The 24945-nt window shown below is 38.5% G+C and overlaps 1 protein-coding gene across 2 annotated transcripts in view; it reads left to right on the forward strand.

Moving 5' to 3' along the window:
- The window catches only part of ADH6 (alcohol dehydrogenase 6 (class V)), a 69947-nt gene extending 45444 nt beyond the window's left edge, over positions 1-24503 (forward strand). For both annotated transcript variants that reach the window (XM_070372924.1, XM_005898811.3), the window contains 9 exons: positions 8946-9003; positions 11013-11114; positions 14262-14406; positions 17066-17153; positions 17262-17478; positions 18906-19166; positions 20923-21055; positions 23417-23555; positions 24220-24503. In XM_070372924.1, coding sequence (XP_070229025.1) covers positions 8986-9003; positions 11013-11114; positions 14262-14406; positions 17066-17153; positions 17262-17478; positions 18906-19166; positions 20923-21055; positions 23417-23555; positions 24220-24244 — 1128 coding nt within the window. In that variant the 5' untranslated portion in view covers positions 8946-8985 and the 3' untranslated portion in view covers positions 24245-24503. The remainder of the gene's footprint in view (positions 1-8945; positions 9004-11012; positions 11115-14261; positions 14407-17065; positions 17154-17261; positions 17479-18905; positions 19167-20922; positions 21056-23416; positions 23556-24219) is intronic.
- The last annotated feature ends 442 nt before the right edge of the window (positions 24504-24945 follow it).

Raw genomic sequence — 24945 nt, forward strand, 5'->3', positions numbered from 1 at the left:
CTTCATGGACAGTGAAGTCAAGTAGGCCTTAGGAAGCATCACTATGAACAAAGCTAGTGGAGGTGATGGAATTCCATTTTAGCTATTTCAAATCCTAAGATGATGCTGTGAAAGTGCTGCACTCAATATGCCAGCAAATTTGGAAAACTCAGGAATGGCCACAGGACTGGAAAAGGTCAGTTTTCATTCCAGTTCCAAAGGCAATGTCAAAGAATGTTCAAACTATCCCACAATTGCACTCATCTCACACATTAGCAAAGTAATACTGAAAATTCTCTAAGCTAGCTTTCAACAGTATATGAACCAAGAACTGCCAGATGTTCAAGTTGGACTTAGAAAAGGCGGAGGAACCAGAGATCAAATTGCCAACATCCATTGGATCATCAAATAATCAAAAGAATTTGAGAAAAATATCTACTTCTGTTTCATTTACTATGCTAAAGCCTTTAACTGTGTGAATCACAACAAACTGTGGAAAATTCTTCAAGAGATGGGAATATCAGACAACCTGACCTGCCTCCTGAGAAATCTGTATGCAGGTCAGGAAGCAACAGTTAGAACTGGACATGGAACAACAGACTGGTTCCAAATTGGAAAAGAAGTACATCAAGGCTGTATATTGTCACCCTGCTTATTTAACTTATATGCAGAATACATCTTGAGAAATGCTGGGCTGGATGAAGCACAAGCTGGAATCAAGATTGCTGGGAGAAATATCAATAACCTCAGATATGCAGATGACATCACTCTTATGACAGAAAGTGAAGAAGAACCAAAGACCTTTTGTGAAGGTGAAAGAGAAGAGTGAAAACCTGTCTTAAAAATCAACATTCAAGAAATGAAGATCATGGCATCTGGTCCCATAACTTCATGGCAAATAGTTGGGTAAAAATGGAAACAGTGGCAAATTTCATTTTCTTGAGCTCCAAAATCACTGCAAATGGTGATGACAGCCATGAAATTAAAAGACGCTTATTCTTTGGAAGAATAGCTATGACAAGCCTAGACAGCATATTAAGAAGCAGAGGCATTACTTTCCTGACAAAAGTCCATCTAGGCAAAGCTATGGTTTTTCCAGTAGTCATGTATGGATGTGAGGGTTGTACCATAAGGAAACCTGAGTGCTGAATAATTGATGCTTTTGAATTGTGGTGTTGGAGAAGACTCTTGAGAGTCTCTTGGTCTTCAAGGAGATTAAACCAGACAATCCTAAAGGAAATCAGTCCTGAATATCCATTGGAAAGACTGATGCTAAAGCTAAAGCTCCAATACTTTGGCCCCCTGATGTAAAGAACTGACTCATTGGAAAAGACCCTGATGCTGGGAAAGACTGAAGACAGAAGGAAAAGGGGACGACAGAGGATAAGATGGTTGGATTGTATCATCAGCTCAATGGACATGAGCTTGAGCAAGCTCTGGGATTTGGTGATGGACAGGGAAGCCTGGCAAGCTGCAGTCCATGGGATCACAGTCAGACATGACTGAGCATTAGAACTGAACTGAACTGAGGTTTGTCATGGCTTTTCTTTCAAGGAGCAAGTGTCCTTTAGTTTTGTGGCTGCAGTCACCATCCACAGTGATTTTGGAGACCGGGAACATAAAATTTACCACTGTTTCTATTTTTTCACCAAATTTGCCATGAAGAGATAGGACCAGATGCCATGATCTTCTTTTTTTGAATGTTGAGTTTTAAGCCAGCTTTTTCACTCTCCTCTTTTACCTTCATCAGGAGGTCTTTAGATCCTCTTCATTTTCTGCCATTAGGGTGGTATCATCTGCATATCTGAGGTTGATATTTCTCCTGGCATCTTGGAGATGTGATTCAGCTTGTGATTCATCCAGCCCAGCATTTTGCATGATCTACTCCATATATAAGATAAATAAACAGGGTAACAATATATAGCCTTGATGAACTCCTTTCCCAATTTGGAACCATTCTATTGTTCCATGTCCAGTCCTAACTGTTGCTTCTTGACCTGCATCTGGGTTCCTCGGGAGGCAGGTAAGATGGTCTGGTAGTCCCATCTCTTGAAGAATTTTCCACAGCCTATTGTGATTCATGCAGTCAAAGAGTTTAGAGCAGACAATGAAGCAGAAGTAGATGTTTTTCTGAAATTCTTATTATTTTTATGATCCAACAGATGTTGGCAATTTGATCTCTGGTTCATCTGCCTTTTCTAAATCAAGCTTGTATGTCTGGAAGTTCTTGGATCATGTACTGTTGAAGCCTAACTTGAAGGATTTTGAGAATTATCTTCCTAGCATATTAAATGAGTACAATTGTGCAGTCCTTTGAATATTTTTTGTCAGTGCTCTTTAGGATTGGAATGAAAAGTGACCTTTTCTAGTCCTGTGGCCACTGCCAAGTTTTCCAAATTTGCTGGCATATTGTGTGCAGCACTTTCACAGCATTATCTTTTAGGATTTGAAATAGCTCAAATGGAATTTTGTCACCTCCTCTAGCTTTGCTTGTCGTAAGGCTTCCTAAGGCCCACTTGATTTCATATTCCAGAATGTCTGGCTCTAGGTGAGTGATCACAACATCATGGTTATCGGGTCATTAAGACCTTTTTGTATAGTTCTTCTGTGTATTCTTGTCACCTTTTCTTTATCTCTTCTGCTTCTATTAGGTCCTTGCCATTTCTGTCCTTTATTGTGCCCATCTTTGCATGAAATGTTCCCTTGATATCTCTAATTTTCTTGAAGAGATCTCTAGTCATTCCCATTCTATTTTTTTTTCCTCTTTTTCTTTGAGCTGTTTACTTAAGAAGACTTTCTTATCTCTCTGTGCTGTTCTTTGGAACTTTGCATTCAGATGGATATATCTTTCTTTTTCTCTTTTGCCTTTCACTTCTCCTCTTTTCTCAGCTATTTTTAAGGCCTCCTCTGCTAAGTCACTTCAGTCGTGTCCGACTCTGTGCGACCCCATACATGGCAGCCCACCAGGCTCCCCCATCCCTGGGATTCTCAAGGCAAGAACACTGGAGTGGGTTGCCATTTCCTTCTCCAGTGCATGAAAGTGAAAAGTGAAAGTGAAGTTGCTCAGTCGTGTCTGACTCTTAGCGACCCCATGGACTGTAGCCCACCAAGCTCCTCCATCCATGGGATTTTCCAGGCAAGAGTACTGGAGTGGGGTGCCATTGCCTTCTCCGAAGGCCTCCTCAGACAACCATTTTGCCTTCTTGCATTTCTTTTTCTTTGGAGTGGTTCTGGTCCTTGCCTCCTATACAATGTTATGAACCTCCATCCACAGTTCTTCAGGCAGTCTGTCTAACAGATCTAACCCCTTGAATCTATTTGTCAACTTTTACTATATAATTATAAGGGATTTTATTTAGGTCATACTGAATTTAGGGGTTTCCCCTACTTTCTTCAGTTTAAGCCTGAATTTTGCAAAAATGAGTTCATGATCTGAGCCACGGTCAGATCCTGGTCTTGCTTTTGCTGATTATATAGAGTTTCTCCACCTTTAACTGCAAAGAATACAGTCAGTCTGATTTCAGTACTGACCATTTGGGATGTCCATGGGTAGAGTCATCTCTTGTGTTGTTGGAAGAGGGTGTTTGTTATGATCAGTTGTTCTCCTGGCAAAACTCTGTTAGCCTTTGTCCTACTTCATTTTGTACTCCAAGATCAAACTTGCCTGTTACTCCAGGTTATCTCTGGACTTCCTACATTTGCATTCCAATCCCTGTGATGAAAAGGACATATATTTTTGGTGTTAGTTCTAGAAGTCTTGTAGGCCTTCATAGAACTGTTCCACTTCAGCTTCTTCGGCATTAGTGGTTGGGGCATAGGTTTGTATTACTGTGATATTGAATGCTTTGCCTTGGAAACAAACCGAGATGAAAGAGGCATTGATGCTAATTTGATGGAGAACATGCTATTACTGCTGAAGTGGCTACTTTTGCAGAGTTTACAAGCACATAAAACTTTTTGCGGAGTTTACAAGCACATAAAAAGGTCAGAAAAGGTGCCATTTCTGCTCTTCACATTAAATATGACAAACAGGTAGTAGCTATAAAGAAGCCATAGGTATTAATTTAATATAGTCATCTTACCTACCTTGAAACCTTATTTCAGAATTTGACCCTAGAAAAATGGTAGTTTTTCCCCAACTTATTCACAAAGTCCTCAAGCAATTTACATTATTTAATTGGAGTATGAGGAAATATTACTTTTATTTACATTTTCTTTTTTGAAATTGGCTTAATAATTATCTATGATTTAGCAACAACAGACGTTGGCACCAAACATTAAAATAAATAACATTACTCTTTGTAGTATTAACGGTGCATGTGATAATAGAACAAAACAGAGTGCAAAGAAACTGAGATGAACCTTTATGAGAAAAACCAAATGCAGACCAAGCTCTGGTTGTTATACAGATTCCCAGACTAGAATATTATTAACCTTTCCCAATCTCACTATCAGAAACCATCTGTGGAACCTTTCTGCAAAGGGACCTATTAAATTTAGCTTTGTTCGGGTATGGGCAGAGGTAATTTCTGAGATTATTTGGCTGTCACCTTCATTTTGTGGGGAAGAAAATCAAGGCCAAGGGAAGCTCAGTGTACAGACTTACCAGAATCCCATAGCCAATTACCAGCTAAGTAAATTTGGCATTCTCACCACTCCTTTCTCTACATGAATCTTTCACGTTAACCTCACATCTTTCATTTCATTCCTTGTGCCTTAATTACATTGAACTTCTTTCAGTCTTCCCCCAGTTCCTGTCCTTTAAAAGATACCAGAGTCCTTGTCTGTGAGCCTTCCCACTCAGCCATACTCAAACCCCATCCCCACCAAACTCTGTTCCTAACTCCCAGCCATTGTCCAAATCTCATTATAGCAAGACCCTGCAGTTCAGTTCAGTTCAGTTGCTCAGTTGTGTCCGACTCTTTGCAACCCCATGAATCGCAGCACACCAGACCTCCCTGTCCATCACCAACTCACAGAGTTCACACAAACTCATGTGCATCGAGTCAGTGATGCCATCCAGCCATCTCATCCTTTGTCGTCCCCTTCTCCTCCTGCCCCCAATCCCTCCCAGCATCAGAATCTTTTCCAATGAGTCAACTGTTCGCATGAGGTGGCCAAAGTATTGGAGTTTCAGCCTCAGCATCAGTCCTTCCAATGAACACCCAGAACTGATCTGCTTTAGAATGGACTGGTTGGATCTCCTTGCAGTCCAAGGGACTCTCAAGAGTCTTCTCCAATACACAGTTCAAAAGCATCAATTCTTCAGCACTCAGCTTTCTTTACAGTCCAACTCTCACATCCATATATGACCACAGGAAAAACCATAGCCTTGACTAGATGGATGTTGGCAAAGTAATATCTCTGCTTTTGAATATGCTATCTAGGTTGGTCATAACTTTCCTTCCAAGGAGTAAGTGTCTTTTAATTTTATGGCTGCAATCACCATCTGCAGTGATTTTGGAGCCCCAAAAAATAAAGTCTGCCACTGTTTCCACTGTTTCCCCATCTATTTCCCATGAAGTGATGGGACTGGATGCCATGATCTTAGTTTTCTGAATGTTGAGCTTTAAGCCAACTTTTTCACTCTCCTCTTTCACTTCCATCAAGAGGCTTTTTAATTCCTCTTCACTTTCTGCCATAAGGGTGGTGTCATCTGCATATCTGAGGTGATTGATATTTCTCCCGCCAATCTTGATTCCAGCTTGTGCTTCTTCCAGCCCAGCGTTTCTCATGATGTACTCTGCATGTAAGTTAAATAAGCAGGGTGACAATATACAGCCTTGATGTACTCTTTTTCCTATTTGGAACCAGTCTGTTTTCCCATGTCCAGCTCTAAGTTGCTTCCTGACCTGCATACAAATTTCTCAAGAGGCAGGTCAGGTGGTCTGGTATTCCCATCTCTTGAAGAATTTTCCACAGTTTATTGTGATCCACACAGTCAAAGGCTTTGGCATAGTCAATAAAGCAGAAATATATGTTTTTATGGAACTCTCTTGCTTTTTCCATGATCCAGCAGATTTTGGCAATTTGATCTCTGGTTCCTCTGCCTTTTCTAAATCCAGCTTGAACATCTGGAAGTTTACGGTTCATATATTGCCGAAGCCTGGCTTGGAGAATTTTCAGCATTATTCTAATAGCATGTGAGATGAGTGCAATTGTGTGGTAGTTTGAGCATTCTTTGGCATTGCCTTTCTTTGGGAGTGGAATGCAAACGGACCTTTTCCAGTCCTGTGGCCACTGCTGAGTTTTCCAAATTTGCTGGCATATTGAGTGCAGCACTTTCACAGCATCATCTTTCAGGATTTGAAATAGCTCAACTGGAATTCCATCACCTCCACTAGCTTTGTTCCTAGTGATGCTTTCTAAGGCCCACTTGACTTCACATTCCAGGATGTCTGGCTCTAGGTGAGTTATCACACCATCGTGATTATCTGGGTCATGAAGATTTTTTTTGTACAGTTCTTCTGTGTATTCTTGCCACCTCTTCTTAATATCTTCAGCTTCTGTTAGGTCCATACCTTTTATGTCCTTTATTGTACCCATCTTTGCATGAAATGTTCCCTTGGTATCTCTAATTTTCTTGAAGAGATTGCTAGCCTTTCCCATTCTGTTGTTTTCCTCTATTTCTTTGCATTGATCGCTGAGGAAGGCTTTCTTATCTCTTCTTGTTTTCTTTGGAATTCTGCATTCAAATGTGAATATCTTTCCTTTTCTCCTTTGCTTTTCACTTCTCTTCTTTTCACAGCTATTTGTAAGGCCTCCCCAGACAGCCATTTGCTTTTTTTGCATTTCTTTTCCATGGGGATGGTCTTGATCCCTGTCTCCTGTACAATGTCATGAACCTCCATCCATACATAGTTCTTCAGGCACTCTGTCTATCAGATCTAGTCCCTTAAATCTATTTCTCACTTCTACTGTATAATCATAAGGGATTTGATTTAGGTCATACCTGAATGGTCTAATGGTTTTCCCTACTTTCTTCAATTTAAGTCTGAATTTGGCAATAAGGTGTTCATGATTTGAGCCACAGTAAGCTCCTGGTCTTGTTTTTGCTGACTGTATAGAGCTTCTCCATCTTTGGCTGCAGAGAATATAATCAATCTGATTTCGGTGTTGACCATCTGGTGATGTCCATGTGTAGAGTCTTCTCTTGTGTTGTTGGAAGAGGGTGTTTGCTATGACCAGTGCGTTCTCTTGGCCCAACTCTATCAGCCTTGGGCTCCCAGAAATATAGATTACATATACTTCCTCTCTGTTTCTATTGCATATTCTACTCCCTCTATAATACCATGTCAAACACTGTATTATAATTGTCTGATTATTTGTTCACACTATGAGACTGTGGACTCTGAATATCACATTCATTATCATTACCCCAGCATCAAATGAATGCCTGAAATATAAGAGTGGCTTCTGACAAAGAAAAACAGAAAAAAGACACAAATTATCAATAATAGGAATCAAACAGAGTATATTACTACAGACACTGCAAACATCAAAAGAGTAATAAGGGAATACTAACACTTCTGTGGCTCAGCTGGTAAAGAATCCACCTGCAATGCGGGAGACGTGGGTTCCATCCTTGGGTTGGGAAGATCCCCTGAAGAAGGGGAAAGCTACCTACCTCAGTATTCTGGCCTGGAGAATTCCATGGTATATATAGTCCATGGGGTTACAAAGAGTCAGACAAGACTGAGCAACTTTCACTTTCACTCTTCGTTAGTAATTCTACACACATAAATTTGACAAATTAGATGAAACGGAGTAATTGCTCAAAGACTGCAGACTAAAATACAAAACAGAGTATTTACATATTCTTGTCTGGAAAATCCTCTGGACAGAGGAGCCTGGTGGGCTAGAATCCATAGGGTTGCAAGAATCAGACACAACTTAGAGACTAAACCAAACCAACCACCTAACAAAGACAAAGGTAATTGAATTCACAATTTTAAACATCCCCAAATAGAAATCTCTAGATCCAGATGGTTTCATTGAAGGATTCAACCAAACATTTAAGGAATTAATGTCAATTCTATACACTCTCTCCCAGAAAACAGAAGAAGAAGAAATAATTTTATGAAATTATTATTACTAGTAATAATCAGTAATGAAACTAAAATCAGACAAAGACAGTGCAAAAAAAGAAAACTAATACACCAAGTAGAATTTGTTCCAGATATGTAAAGCTTGTTCAGTATTTGAAAATTAATCAATATAATCCACTGTAATCTCACAGGCTAAGGAAGAAAATCATATGCTCATATCATGACACAGAAAGAGCATTTAATCTTCTTTTCTTCCCTCCTAGCTAAAACCTGCCTACTGGTGTTACCTTTCACTGGGAATGTATTTCCTTTTCCTCATGTTCATCAGGGTCCTGGTCAAGTCTCTTAATCCACATACAGAGATTTGCTCAAATTCAAATCCTGATTGTTAGGCTTCTTACACAAATTGGTTTCAATTTCTCTGAGTAACCAGCTCAGCATACCAAGAGGTGAGGAGCTTATGCTAAACTCCTAGATAAAACTAGCTAGTAATATCCTAATTCCTCAACAATGTGACACATGCTTGGAAAACCAATGGGTTACTCAAATTTAGACTCATAGATACCATACCTGCATTGGGAAAACAACACAGACACAATTTTATACATGTTAATAGAAATTTTAAACTTGGACATTTAGAAGACCAAATTTAAAACTCAACAGAATGGATACTAAGAGGGAACCTCATGACTAATAGAAGAAAAACTGCACAATTTCACCTTTTGTGCTTTTGCACTGAGCTAAATCTTTTTCATATTATAATTAGGAACTTCCATCAAGGAACAGGAACATCTGTTTCCAGTTATGAGGTGTATTAATTACCTGATTAATACACAAAGGTCAGGACTCAGCCTCTTGATCAAACAGTGACCTCTACTCCCTTGGACTTTGAAAGTAACCAGAATCTCCTTTTCTCAGTATATTCATCTGTGGCCAGAAGAACACAGAGAAAATCAGCATGAGTACTACCGGGAAAGTAAGTATGGCATTCTTTTTTATGTCATATCATAAATGTGTCAACCTGTGTGCTTGTCTATTTACCAACACCTGGAGAAGGAAATGGCAACCCACTCCAGTGTTCTTGCCTGGAGAATCCCAGGGACGGGGGAGCCTGGTGGGCTGGCGTCTATGGGGTCGCACAGGGTCGGACACGACTGAAGCGACTTAGCAGCATCACTCAACTACTCTCTATACTCCTAAAAGTGGAAGACAATCTTAATCTTAATATCTCTCCTTCTCCTTCCCCTTTTCTTTTATTCCTTTTATGTGCCTTGCCTTTCTTCAGTGGTTTTTTTTTTTTTTTCAGTCCTTTAATAGGCAATATATCAAGCCGTATATCAAACTTTCCAAAGTTAAAGATATATCCCCTCCTTAAAGGATCTCATACAGAGACATAGTAATTATGAAAGAGAGTCCAGGGGTAGTAAAAAAGAGAGGGGCATTGCTCCTAATCTTGCCTGGCTTCCCAGAGAAAGTGACATATAAAAGAAAACTTACAGATGTAAGAATTCACCAGGTAAAGGAGGAGACAGTTTTGCAGGTAGACGAAACATGAGGAAAAACAGAACAAAATTATCCAGAATTTTTCTGTTGTTCCTGAGGGCAGGAAATGACTAGAAATAAGGTTGGAAAGACTGACAGGAAGATCATGGAAAGCTCTGTAGACCATGTCAACAGATCCTGACAAACAATTGGTGACAATATCATTTTTAGGTAGGGAATTAGCATGATAAGGATTATAGTTCAGGGCTTCCCTGTGGCTCAGACAGTGAAGAATCTGCCTGCAATTGGGAGACCTGGGTTCAATTCAGGTCTGGGTTAAGAAGATCCCCAGGGGGGCATGGCAACCCACTCCAGTATTCTTGCCTGGAGAATCCCCATTGACAGAGGAGCCTGGCGGGCTACAGTCCATGGGGTCACAAAGAGTCAGACACACAACTGAGCAGCTAAGCACAGCAACGCTATAAAAGATGGACTTCAAGGTGATGAACCAAGCCAGGTGAAAGGCAATGAGGACTGGACCACACAGTAGCAGCAGAAATGGAGAAGAGGGGTCAGATTACAGAAATTTTTAGATTGTGGAGGTTGAGGGAAAGAGACAAATCAAGGCTCTTTCCAGGTTTCTTTCTTGTATTATTGAATAGATTACATGGCAACTCATTGAAACAGAGAAAGCAAAGAACAAATTGTGTGCTGTGTCCACCACTGGTCAAGGGAAGGGGGGTGGTAGAAGAAAGAAATAACAGTGTCTTCATGTTTTATCATGTTGAATTTGAGATACCTGTAGGACAGTCCAAAGGGTCTCAAAGAGTTGGACATGACTGAGCAACTAAGCACATTCAAATAGCCAATGAATAGAATCTAAAGCTTAGTAACAAGTCTGTTGCAAAGATCATCTATATAAAAGTAATAATTGATTCTGTATAAACTAGGTGAAATCACATAGGATAATAATTTATAGTGAGAACGATGACGGGCTGAAATCAGAACCCTTGAAGGACTACCTTACCACCAACAACCTCTTCAATCTCAGTCTGCCAGTGACCACCACCATTTGATGAAATGCCACAGCTAGATGGTCTCCATTCCTGCCTGCACCCCAAAACTGATTCTCTCCCATACCTAGGACCACAAATAACTCTCAGACTGCAATGTCATTTCTACCCTGAAACTGAACTACTTCGTTCATCATAAGATCAAAAGTATGACATCTATCCTCTTGGTTGTGTAGCAGTATGTACATACAGTTAGAATTGCAAGACTGATTTGAATACAGAGACTGATAGTACAAGAAAAGTTGAGTTGAGGTCAAGAGGCTACATTCTGAGTATATTTAAGCAATGATTTATTCCTTTTTTTTTTTTTTTAATCTAGGCTTGAGTGTGAAAGAATTGGATTCAACCTTCTAATAATCATTAATATAGGAATGCTCTAACTCCCAATCCTAAGGAGTTTCCCTTTCTGCCTCCATATTCTTTTTCCCAGGTTATCAGGTGCAAAGCAGCCATAGTCTGGAAGCCTGGTGGATCATTTTCCATTGAGGAGGTAGAAGTGGCTCCACCAAAGGCAAAAGAAGTTCGCATAAAGGTAAAAAAAAAAAAATCCACAATATTTCCACACCAAAACTCAGAGCTGTTCACTGTAGGTTATACATTCTTTTCACAATGTTCAACTCAGAAAGAAAACTATATGCTCTCCTATTTCTTTTTTTTTTATTTTATTTTATTTTATTTTTTAACTTTACAATATTATATTTGTTTTGCCATATATCAACATGAATCTGCCACAGGTATACACGTGTTCCCCATCCTAAACCCTCCTCCCTCCTCCTTCCCCATACCATCCCTCTGGGTCGTCCCAGTGAACAGTCTTTTGGACTCTGTGGGAGAGGGAGAGGGTGGGATGATTTGGGAGAATGGCATTGAAACATGTATAATATCATATATGAAACGAGTCACCAGTCTGGGTTTGATGCACGATACTGGATGCTTGGGGCTGGTGCACTGGGACGATCCTATTTCTTTTTTATTAAACATTTCCATTAGTCTTCAAATCCAAACAGAGAAACAGTTGGGAAGGTATAGCATAGGTTACATACCCAATGGACACTTATTTTTAACTACTACTAATTAAAATAAGTTTCTACCCACAAACCTTACTTTAATCTGTACTTTCAATTTTCTTTATGATATTCTTCATGATATTTAAGTTACCTTGAAATACAGTCCTCCCCCTATATCTGCAGGGGATTGGTACCAAGACTCCCCCACTCCATACCAAAATCCTAGGAGGCTCAAATTCCTTATATAAAATGGTGTGGTATTTGCATATAACTTACACATATTCTCCTGTATACTTTATTCACCTCTGCTAAGTCACTTCAGTTGTGTCTGACTCTTTGTGACTCTATGGACTGTAGTCCGCCAGTCTCTGTCCATAGGATTCTCCATGCAAGAATACTGGAATGGGTTGTTGTGCCCTCCTCCAGGGGATCTTCCTGACCCAGGGGTCAAACCCATGTCTCTTACATCTCCTGCATTGGCAGAAAGGTTCTTTACCACTAGCGCCTAGGTTACTTAAAAATACCTAATACAAGATAAATGCTATACAAATTGTTATAAATACAATGTAAATGGTATATAAATAGTTGCCAGCATGCATCAAATTCAAGTTTTGTTTGGGGGACTTTATGGATTTTTTAAAAATAATTTCAATCCCTTATTGGTTGAATCCATGGATGAAAAACCCATGGATAAGAAGGATTGACTGTATGTTTTATGAAATTTTGTTTGATTATAGATAAATCAAGACTCAGTCTTTGGAATTCAGGTTAGAGCTGGAAGAGGCTTACAGATACCTGTTATTTTAAAAATAAGATGAAAATCAATAATGTACAGGACTCTTCTAGCGGTTAAATAAGAACAGAGACTTCAACTGCTTTTCTCAACCTTGCTTATATGTCTGGAATCATTTGGGAGCTTTAGAAAATGCTGAAAACTGAATCCCACCCTTAGACATTTTGAATTTGTGATTTATCTGGTGTGGAGTGCAGTCTGATTGGGCTTCCTAAGGGGCATTAGTGGTAAAGAACCCTCCTGCCAAGCAGGAGACCTGGGTTTGATCCCTGGGTTGGGAAGATTCCCTGGAGGAGGGCATGGCAATCCACTCAGTATTCTTGCCTGGAGAATCCCCTGGACAGAGGAGTTTGGCAGATTATAGTCCATAGGGTTACAAAGAGTCAGACACAACTGAAGCAGCTTAGCATGCACACAGGCTGATCATTAGAGTTTTTAAATCTCCCCTAGGTGATTCTAATAAAAGGCTACCAGTCCAGAAGGTAGCTCACCTGACTTCTAGTTCAGTTTCTTTTGAATTTTCACTATTTAATGTTAGTAATGATGAATAAGTATTGTTTATTAATGGATCACAGAGGGATCATCATTTTCTGAGTTACCTTGCCTATGCAATCCATGCCCTCTTTTCAAAAAGTCTTCTCTGGCCTATATGATCCATGGAGTGCACAGAAGGTCATTTGGCCATCTCTATTCACTCTCCACCCACAGGATCGCAACTCATACAGAGAGATGTGGACACCAACTCAAAAACATCCAGCCATTATCTGATAAGCTACAAATCTGAATCTCTCACTCAAGAATTTGAACAAGATACAAAGTCTGAGCAAGACAGGGGATGGAGGGAGCCATTATCTGATAAGCTACAAATCTGAATCTCTCACTCAAGAATTTGAACAAGATACAAAGTCTGAGCAAGACAGGGGATGGAGGGAACTAGAGAGGCTGGAAGGACTAAAGGCTGGCAGTCATTTTTAACCATGCGATCATATGAATAAGAGAAAGCCTGTCTTCTGAGAATGATAGGAAAATGCAGCTATACACACACTGAGTCAAAGTAGACAGATGAAGACAAAGGCTGCTTGATGGATTTCTAGATCCATTAATTCTAACTGCACTGCTTACAGTCAGGTTACAGGCAATTTTATGATACCCTTCAAATTATCCCCCTTTTACATGGTCAAATTTCAATAGATTTTAATTCTTGACTTAGCCATGTGTGTGTATGTGTGTGTGTGTGTGCACGCACATGCATTCCAACCCCATACCCATTTTAGAGATGAATAGACTGAGACTCAGAAGGACAATTCCTCCCCTGATCACACAGTTAAACAGGGGTGCAGAGCCAAGATTTCAGCTCTGAACTCCTTAGTAACCACTGCTCTGAGTGCCTCCACTTTAAACTATCTGGCTGATTTACAACAAAAAGTGGTATTACAACTTGTACCAATAACATAACTGTAAAGCCCTCATGTGAAATAAATTAAAACCTCAATTATAATAGGAGGCATTATCCCTCTCCTTCCTATATTCCAATTCCTTCATTTCTATAATTGGTCTTGCTCCTCCACACTCCCACCCACAAGCTACAGTGAAGCACAAAGTGAGACCTTTGATGCCACATGTGGTTTTACAACGGTCTCTTCTGAGCCCATCCTACCCTCTCCAGTAAGTTTTAAAATCATTTGATAACAAAATTAGCTAGTGAAAAACATTGTATTGATTGAAACACATTACTGGCCCTTGTCCAGAATTAAAACTAAGAAATTAATGCATTAATATTAATGCAGCATATCAAACTACCAAAACACTTTACAACATTAACAATTCTACAACATCTCTGAGACAGAGAAAACTATATTCCTCTTTGCCTTCCATACAGATGGTGGCCACGGCGCTCTGTGGGACTGAGATGAAAATGTTGAAGGATAAAAATCTTCAGCACCAACACTACCCTATCATTATGGGCCATGAAGGAGCTGGAATAGTCGAGAGTGTGGGAGAAGGAGTAAGCACAGTGAAAGCAGGTATGAACTGGTGCCTGGAATTAGGAGATAGCAGCAACTTGGAACCCACCTCAGGAATAAAAAGTATCCCTTAAATTATGTTAAGCATAAATGAAATAAAAGGTAAAATATTGCCCATTTCTTAGAAAAGGAGGGTTAAGTATAAATTACAGAAAAATACTAAATGTATTCTTTATACTTATATTTTGATATTAATAAAAATAAAAAATAGAATGTACTGAAATTGAACTTGAAAGAAAGTGCAAATGAGACAAAAATTTCCTCAAAAAAATCAACTGAGAGAAACTGTTGAACAATTGTTTAAATGAAGCATATGATAAGTATGATAAATAGTTCAACTATGATAAACAGTTGAACACATTAGTGAACTAAATAGGGAAGAAGTTCAGAACTGGATCAAATTAATGTAGGAATTTAATATAGGATTAAGTTTGCCTTTCAATTTTGAGGGGGGAACATGGATTTCAACATATAATATTGAAACAACTGGATAGTTTTCTGGAGAATAAAAGTAACTTGAGTTGCTATTACATTTTTATAGAAAGATGCTATATGAATCCAAGAATTAAATGTGAAAAGCGAAACCATAGAAGTATTATAAATTATTGTAACAGAACATTTTGTAATACCTCAGAGAAGAGAAGGAAATTTTAACCAACACAAAAAATTCAGATGTAAAATAACATATCGATAAATTTGAAAATAAAGTTCTTTAAAATTCTGTGTTAAAAAAATACCCTTCCCCCAAATCAACAAGCCAATATGACGGGCAGATTTCTTTAATTTATAAAGAATTCTTTAACACTAACTTATGAAAATTGGCAAAGGAAATGTACATCTAGTTTGGAAGGAAATATATAGAGAGATATAGATATATACACATATACACACAAATGCTTTTTAAGCATCTAAGAAGATGCCCAATCTCAAACCCTAAATAAATTAAAATTTTAAAGACAACAGAAAAACTGTTTATCTAAAAAATTAGCAAAGACTTGAAAGTGTAATATTTAGGGCTGACAACCTTTAAGGCTGTAAGACTAAAGTTCTCAACCTCAGTTGATAGGCTGTCAGCTGGGGCTACAGCCCTCAGCTCCTTGAAGCTGCTCACATTCCTTCTCATGGGGTCCCTTTACCCACTTCTAGCCTCAAAGCTGCAATGGCACATCAAGTCCTTCTCATGCTTTGAATCGCTTTTTCTTCCTCTTCTGCTTTCCTCTTGTCTCCTTTCATGGATCTTTGGTGAAGAAGATCGCTCAGTCGTGTCCCACTCTTTGCGACCCCATGGACTGTAGCCTATCAGGCTCCTCTGTCCAAGAGACTTTCCAGGCAATAGTACTGGAGTGGATTGCCATTTCCTTCTCCAGGGAACTTCCTGACCCAGGGATCGAACCAGGTCTCCCACATTGTAGACAGATGCTTAACCATCTGAGCCACCAGGGAAGTCCTTTGGTCCACCTAAATAACCCAGGATAATCTCCTATTTTAATGTCAATTGCTTAGTAATCTTAATTACATCTGCAAAGCCTCTCTTCTTTCCATGTAACATTCACAGGCATGATAACTTGACATATTTAATTTCTGGGAATTAGGATAAGACATCTTTGGTGAGCCATTTTAGAAATTCTGTCTACCACAGACCATGCGTGCTCAAAATATTCATTGCATTGTTCTTTTTCATGTCAGAGAGGAAGAAATAATAAAAATAGAAAACAACCTAAATGTCTGTCAGTACACAGGGTGCTGCTTAAATATAAATTACAATATATTTATATAACAGAATACTATGTAAATATTAAATAAATGATAGAATGCTGTATCATTCTGAGATAAGAAATCTCCAAGATCAGCTGTTAAATAAAAAAGCAAAGCCTATGATAGGGTACATAATATACTAGTTTTTGTATTTCTAAAGGGATTATGTCTCTGAAAAATACCTTGGATATTGATAAAAGTAATTGCCTTTAGGGTGGGAGAAGGAAGACTAGAGACTTGGATGTCAATTTTCACTTGTGCTGTTTAAATTTTACCATGAGTATGTATTATTTTTTTAAAAAACTGAAAATAAATGAAATTCTACAAATTATTTTTACAGAAAATATGAAGTAAATTGCTCTGGTTTACAAGGATAGACAATGGGGCAGTCAGTAAGTCCATCACAGGCAGGTTATTCTAATATTCTTCTTATACTTTGAACATTAGTAGAAAAAACTGCCTACCTCTGGAGAAAGGATTGATATAAAACACAGAAGGTAGCATGGAGACAATCCTCTCTCCCGGATCCAGAAGCTTATTCTGTGAGTTTGTGGTATCCAGACAATTTTAAATTCAATTCCTGACACCAGAAGTTTTATAGGAAATGTAAAAAAAGACTTGGCTGAGTGGCTACATGACAAAGCCATCTGGTGCCTCAAGAGGAACTTAGAAAGGAAGCAAATCTGAGGCCAGCCCCTTGGGAGTCAGACATTGAGCCCAGGGCTAGGCACACATGCCAAAGATATCCCCTTTTTCGTAAGTATTCTCCACAATAGCAAGCACAATTAAATGTGGAACTAATTCTTAGTTATATTTTCTTGAGCGCCTTGTTGTTGAGTTCCTGAGATACCGCTATCTCTTTACTTTAAAAATAATGCCTTAATAAACAATTTTGCTTTCTTAGGAGATAAAGTTATCGCACTCTTTCTACCACAGTGTGGTGAATGCACCTCTTGCCTTAATTCTGCAGACAATTTTTGTATAAAACTCAAGTAAGTTTTTACAAACTTTTTTTTGAAAAATTAATTCAATTTCCTTAAAAGGAATCTAAACTTTCTGCTTCCAAATAAATGTTTTTTGTTTGCTTTTGTCTATAAAAGACAGGCAGAAACCCACCTGATGTCTGATGGTACCAGTAGATTTACCTGCAAGGGAAAACCAGTATACCACTTTGGGAATACAAGCACCTTCTCTGAATACACAGTAATGGATGAAAGCTCAGTTGCCAAGATTGATGCAGCTGCACCTCTGGAGAAAGTATTCCTAGTTAGCTGTGGTTTTTCTACTGGGTATGGTGGTGCAATCAATACTGCCAAGGTGAGAAGCATTTATATCCATTATGAATGTAATTGTTGACATATGGAGTTGGAAGGCCTTATGTATCTGGGCCATGTCTGATCATATAGCCTGAGAGAGACTCGCAAACCTGCCTCAAAACATCCTCAAGTTCTTTATTATTGCCTAGTCACCTAAACTCCCTTGCACATATTTCCCATTCCTTCTTGGTCAGTAGTATGTGGCAGATTAAGTCTAGATGCCATTCACAAGTGGAGACATCAGGTATTCCTGGAAGTGAAACATAATACAGTTTTAAAATGACTATATATCCTTCCACATTCCAGTTAATTCTTTTTTTCTTTCAACATACATTTATGGGGCCATTCACTGTTCCAGGTGCTGGGATTCAACAGCTAAAAGTGCCCATTGAGCTTCTATTCTGTTATTTAACAGATGGTGAAAAGTTCCTATAAAAACAAAAGGGAAGTAAAAAGACCAATTGATGGAGAAGATGTTGGCATATAAAACAGACTAGTCAGGTAACCCCACTCTGGTTGAGTGGGTTACTGCTTTGTTTGATTTTATTTTTTTTTCTTTTTGGTGGTACCACATTGACTTGCAGGATCTCAGTTTCCCAACAAAGGACTGAATACAAGCCACAGCAGAGAAAGCCTGGAATCCTAACCACTAGGCCACTGGGGAACTCTAGAGTAGGTTACTGTTAAATGACAGTTTCTTGAATATCACCCAAACCTGCCTAGCTTCTTTCTTTAAGTGGTTAATAAATTTCCTTTTTAAAAATTTTTTTCTTTTGTATTTCTTATTTGTATTGGAGTATAGCCGATTAACAATGTTATGATAGTTTTAGGTGAACAGCAAAGGCACTCAGCCATACTCAGCCATGTAGCCATTCTCCCCCAAACCCCTCTCCCATCCAGGCTGAAGCAGCAAGTGAATTTTGGTTCTTTATTTTTTTCCAATCTCCATTAGTCCTTATACTATCCAGGGACTTAGTATGGGGTTCAATTTAAATTAGTCTCATTTTAGACCCAATAAAAAATAAGTCTTTACTTATAAGGCACTGACATTATAAGTGAAGCAAAGTTTATGGATATCCAAAAGAAAAGAGAAGGGAAATGTTGCAAGAAGGTGGAAAACTCAAAAATATATGGAATTAAATACTCTTGTTAAATAAGTCTTAAAAGTCAATGAAAGTTCATTAAACTTCTTCTATTTACCCTAATTCCTGAGACTTAAAACTCTTTTTACAGGTTAGTTTTTGCTCCTCTGTCAAAAAGTATCCCATATCTAGAAATATGTTGAGAAGCTAAAACTCTCTAGTCACATGTTTTATTTGAAGATGGCCTTTGTTTATGTCTCATAAAAAAGTACATTCAGATCTTGTCTGTCCAATTAAGTAACAGTATTGTTCTCTGTGCTCTTTTTTTCTGCCTTTGGGTATGCAGGTGACCCCAGGCTCCACTTGTGCTGTGTTTGGCCTGGGAGGAGTTGGCCTGTCTGTTATCATGGGCTGCAAAGCAGCTGGAGCAACCAGGATCATTGCAGTGGACATCAACAAAGACAAATTTGAGAAAGCAAAGGAAGTGGGTGCCACCGAGTGCATCAACCCACAGGACTATGAGAAACCCATCCAAGAAGTTTTATTTGACCTGACAGGTGATGGTGTGGACTTTAGCTTTGAGGTCATTGGAAATCCAGAAACTGTGGTATGTGATTTTGAATTATGAAAATCACTGCTATTTCTATCAGTCATTGTTTTTGTTTTAAGATTTATGTATTTATTGGCTGTGGTAGGTCTTCATTGCTGCACATAGGGCTCCCTCTAGTTGTGGTGAGTGAGGGCTACTCTATAGTGGTGCACGGGCTTCTCATTTCCATGGATTTTCTCTTGTGAAGCAGAGGCTCTAGGCTCCTGGGCTTCAGTAGTTGCAGTGCATGGGCTCAGAAGTTGTGGCACACAGGCTTAGTCATGCCACGGCAGGTGGGATCTTCCCTGACCAGGTATCGAATCTGTGTCCCGTGCATTGGAAGGCAGATTCTTATCGATTGGACCACCAGGGAAGCCCCCAGTCTTTATTTCAGATTTTTAACTGAGTGAAAATTCTAAACTTCCCTCCACAATCTTCTATTTAATTCTCTTTGTGCCCCTGACATCCCACCTGGCACCTTCTGTCTACTCTTATAAATATATTCACTATCCCAAACACTGAACCCCCATACTGAGTTTTCTTCTCCCTCTGTTCCATTATATCAATACTGTTCCTTCAAATAAGCAGACAGCCTACAATAGACAGGAAAAAAAAGCTTTGTAAGGAATTCTTACTGAATTATTTCATAATAAGGAGCAGCTTAGTAACTATAACTTCCAAGCCAGAAGATTTAAATGCGGTAAGAATAATTAATGACCCTGCAAAGCTCTACACTTTCACAAAGTCTATCATGTTGGATCTGAGATAATCGTCCAAGAAACATTATTTACCAACCTTGATTAAAAGAGTTCAAGAATGAAGGGGAAAAAATGGTAATTTTTCTGGCTGAATATGGTTTATGTAAGAATATAAATGGATAGGACATTATTTCACAAATTGAGACTCTCTTTCTTTGGGACTGTAGAAATAGCATACTATTGGGTTGCATGTCTCCATCTTCTAATCAGCTCCATGAAAACCCAAGATCTGTCTCTTCCAACTGAGACCCTTTCCTCAGCTTACAAAATGTTTCCATTCCTCACTACACATAAATCCCCTCATCTATAAAAATGATATAACAAAATCACAGGCTTTCCTGCAGATAGTCTTGCTCCCAAAAAATAGCGTTTCAAAATAAATAATGGGAACATGCTTATTTATAACTTTGCTAATATATGATGTTATACAAATAGCCAACTATATTTTTCAGTATCTAAAAGAATATGCTAAGTCGCTTCAGTCATGTCTGACTCTTTGCAGTCCCACAGACTATAGCCCACCAGGCTCCTCTGTGCATGGAATTCTCCAGGCAAAAATACTGGGGCGGGGGGGAGGGGGGGTTGCATTTCCTTCTCCAGGGGATCTTCCCAACCCAGGGATTGAACTTGCATCTCTAACATCTCCTGCACTGGGAGAAGGGTCCTTTATCACTAGGGCTACCTGGGAAGCCCTATGAATATGTCAGCTCTAACTAACCACCCGTGTCAGTATAAAAATTATTACTGTCATTATTATTATTACTACTACCATGGGTGCCTTTATTTTCATTTTTTTATTCTCATCTATTGTACCAGATACTATACTCTGTAGCACACAATGTCTTATTTATGTTTCAGTGCCTTCTTACAAAATAAATGTTATTTCAAATGAGGACAAGGAGCATCAGAAAAGCATGTAACAGACCACTGAGAACAGTCAAGCTGAGATTCAGACTTAGGTCCAACTCTCAAGTACACCTCTTAACCCCTCATTGTTTTCCATTGCTTTACAACAGGCAGCTGCCCTGGCCTCCTGCCGTGAGAGCCATGGGGTCTGCGTGATTATTGGGCTAATCATTGGTGTCCAACTCAACATCAGTGGCCACTTGTTCTTCTCAGGACGCTCTTTAAAGGGATCTGTTTATGGAGGTATGAATGATTCAGGGAAGAATGGAAATGTGTGGGATTATAGAGGAGGGAAGTAGAGAAATGTGTAATGAATGCTTGAATGAGAGCTTTAGATTATAGTTGTTTCAACACACAAGTATCTAAGATAAAGGGATGAATATTGATGTATGCAGTTGCTTCTTAGTAATTTTTCTTCTCATGCAAAGGAAGAGATTTTTTTTAATTGATTAGTGTCCAAAGTTTAATGCAAATTCTAAATCAAAAAGGAAAGGCAATACTGTGATCAATAACTATTCAATTCAGTTACATGACGGCCAACTGGAATTCTTTGGAGAATATACTGAATTCTTAGTAAATGGTTCAACTAATGTTAAATCTTACCCAAAACAATCGAGTTGGCATTGTACAACTCAAAGACATTAAACATAATGAACTCATGATTGAAAAGAGAAATGACCGATAAAATTGAAAGAGAATATTTTTTCCAGAGGAAAAAAAATTTTTCATACAATCTCTTGGTTTTCCATTTTTTAAACCTGTCTTACAACTTATATATTTTAAAGACTCTAGAAGCATTTTCTTACTGAGGAAGTGGAAAACAAACTAAAATAAATCTGTGTGGGATTCTAAGCTCATAAGCAAGCAACCTGATAATTAAGAGACATATACTTTTCCAGAGATTTGGGGGAAATTTGAATTCTTGGGCAAAAGAGATGAGAACCAGGAGCTGCCTGATCCATTTGTGCTCTCCCAACTACTTATGGCAGTGTGCTGTAGGTACCAGGAATCTTACCGAATTCATGGGCATAGAGTAGAAAAACGGCATGGCCAGCCAAAAAGAATAATAAATCAGTTTGATTATCAGTTCCCCCATTTGGGATAATTAGACATACCCATTGCTATTTCCCTCTAGAGACAATATTTCCCTTCGAGACAATAATTGTTGATTCCAAATACACATACTCAGTTAACTCTTGTTAAATAGGATCACTAATATTTCAAATAAAACTCACAAGGAAACTATTTTGCTCGACACCTATACGTTCGTATAATGGTCATGAATGTAAGTTAATTCCTTCTACAGATAGTATAATCCACTGGTTTCAAAGGTTTTCAGTTAAAGGATAGCCTCTAAGGACAGGACTGCTAAACCTCCTATAATGTACACAGTGAAACAATTTCCCCCTAAAATTAGTGGCCTTGTTCACAAACGCTGTCTAGCCTAGTTCTATGTTCCTGGACCCATCTTTTTTTGTTTTTGTTTTTGTTTTTTTGGTTAAAAGAAGAAACAAAAAACAAGTGAAAGTGTTCTTTACATAGATATAAAAAGGCTTTATCAGATCACCAATCAACAGGTAGAAAAGACTTCAAAAGTTGTTATCACAAGAAAAAATGGTAACTATGTGTGGTGATGGATGTTAACTAAACTTAGTTCAATAGTAATAATTTTATAATATATACATATATCAAATCATTATACATAGAAAACAAATATGTTACATATTAATTACACTTCAACTTTTTAAATGATAAAAACAAATAGAAAAACACACCATGCCTCATGTCATAACACAGAGCATCAGAATTCTTGATTACAAATAATTAAAACCAACTTAAACAGAAAATAAATGTATTGGAAGTGTTTTAGATAGTGTTGAGAATAGTTTTGGGAAGGCTGGAGAAACTGGCGGGGGCTGGAACCAAGAAAAGCAAATAACTGCCAAGACCCTGTCACAGAACCAGCTGCTTAGGACACTTGCCTCCTTGCAAAATCACTCACCCTTTGCAGAAATGAGCAGACCACCAAATTCTTTGTGGTGACTCACTGGGCATGTCGCTCAGCACAGTGCTAAACAAGAAGACAATGTTTCTTGAGACTCACAAGAACAGAGAAAATACAATGCTAAGTTTTATATTATCTTAACTGACCCCATCTTTTCCTGTGCAATTTTACTTCCTAAAGGCACATTTTATTCTTATCTCGCTTTATAAACATTCATTTTTCAAAAGCTGTCACTGAGCACTGCCATGGTGAAAGTTCTTCTCTTCCCTTAAAATATTTGGCTCTTTCATGAAGCTGCAGATCAACACACACACACACACACACACACACACACACACGAAGCATCTCTAAGAAGAGGTCCATGTTCTAGTTGCTGTAAACAAATACTCCTCTGCAGGCCCAGAGGTCTCCTCCAGGATAAAAGCCTTCCACACAAAGTAAATGGCTGGGACAGGCATTCATTCTCCTGATGGTCCAGATATTTTAGCAGGAAATCCTTGTATTTCCTCAAAGCCAACACCTCCAGCAACAAATTGTAGGGCCTTTCTTGTATACTGGCTCTTGTGTATAAAATCTGTTGTTTATCTGTGTATTTCCAGGCTGGAAAGGCAGAGATGGTGCCTCTAAACTGGTTTCTGATTATATGGCAAAGAAGATTAACCTAGATGCACTAATTACCCATTCTCTGAATCTTGACAAAATCAATGAAGCAGTTGAATTAATGAAAACGGGAAAATGGCAAGTGACTCACACTATTTTTATGTCTGAGTATTTGGGGCCAAGAGAAATGGTGTGTGGAGGTGGGGGAGGCCAGGGAAGTCATGGCTGGAGAAGCCACATACAGGCAGCTGAAGGAAGTTTCAGGAATTTGCAAAAAATCTCCTTCCCTTATGCATTTTGTTTTATTACCACTTTATAATACATAATTCTTAAAATACTTAAATGATCATCTACCCTTACCACTAGAATTTTATTTCCAATTTGGTATTGCTTTAAATGTACATTAACTTACTGAAGTTAGCTCATAAAATTCTAGCCCAAATTTAAGTTCATAATTTATAAAAAGACAATTATTATTTTTGTCGTTCTATTTCAAAGGAGAAATTATCTCTAGAATTCTAAATTCTAGCACCTATCTTTGGCCCACAAACCAAACACTAGCCATAAACTGGACATTAGTATTCCCCAAGAGAGTATAAGCCTACTTACATATTCCTTACTCTTGGGGTTTCACATCATTTTGAAAAATCTCATAACTGATTTAATCTGCCTATTTTCACCTAAACTTTAGGAAAGGGAATTCAATTTGTTCATTGGTATACAAAGTGAAAATTTGAAATTCAAATCACAAATGTTGCTTTAGAAACATTTCAACTTTTTTTTTCCTTTCCTTTCTTTTTAGTGTCCGCTGTGTCCTGTTACTTTAAGTATGATGCTCACCAACTAAAGGCCATTTGCATAATTTCACAATTTAGAAGAATTATCCACACAACGCTATTTCTATCTGCTTGCCTCTGATTCATTTAGCAATGGGCTCATATCCAGCTTCTACTGTCATCACTTCATCACCATTGTTCTTATGTGACCAAGTGTCACCCAGGAATATCCTCCCTTTCAGAGCTAGATTAAAGTTGATTTGAATCACCCAATCCCAGACCCTTCAAATAAATAAAAATCACCCAGGATACTCCCATTTCATCGTTCTCTCTCTGTCTGAGCCCACATTTCCTTGCACACTGTGTTTCTTCCACATCAAGTTCTGCCCTATTTCACACCAAAGAAACAAAACTCACCATTCATGAGCTTATTGTACATTCAATAAGCCACAAGTTCCAGGAAATCTGTACCTCCCAAGAAGCCCTCAGCCAATGACTGATAAAAGTTGCTAGAAAATACACAGTCGACAGAGTATCCCTATAAGATTAAACTCCAACTGTCCACTTTGATAGTCAGCTTTAAAAACACACTCTTACACCCAAATGCATAGCAGCATTATTCATAATAGCCAAAAAGTGGAAGCAACCCAAGTGTCCATCAACAGAGGATGGATAAAAAAAATTGTGCATGTACACACAATGGAATTATATTCACCCCTGAAAGGAAACAAACTCTGACACATGGGTGATAA

Source organism: Bos mutus, chromosome 6, assembly GCF_027580195.1.
Source record: "Bos mutus isolate GX-2022 chromosome 6, NWIPB_WYAK_1.1, whole genome shotgun sequence".
NCBI lineage: Eukaryota > Metazoa > Chordata > Mammalia > Artiodactyla > Bovidae > Bos > Bos mutus.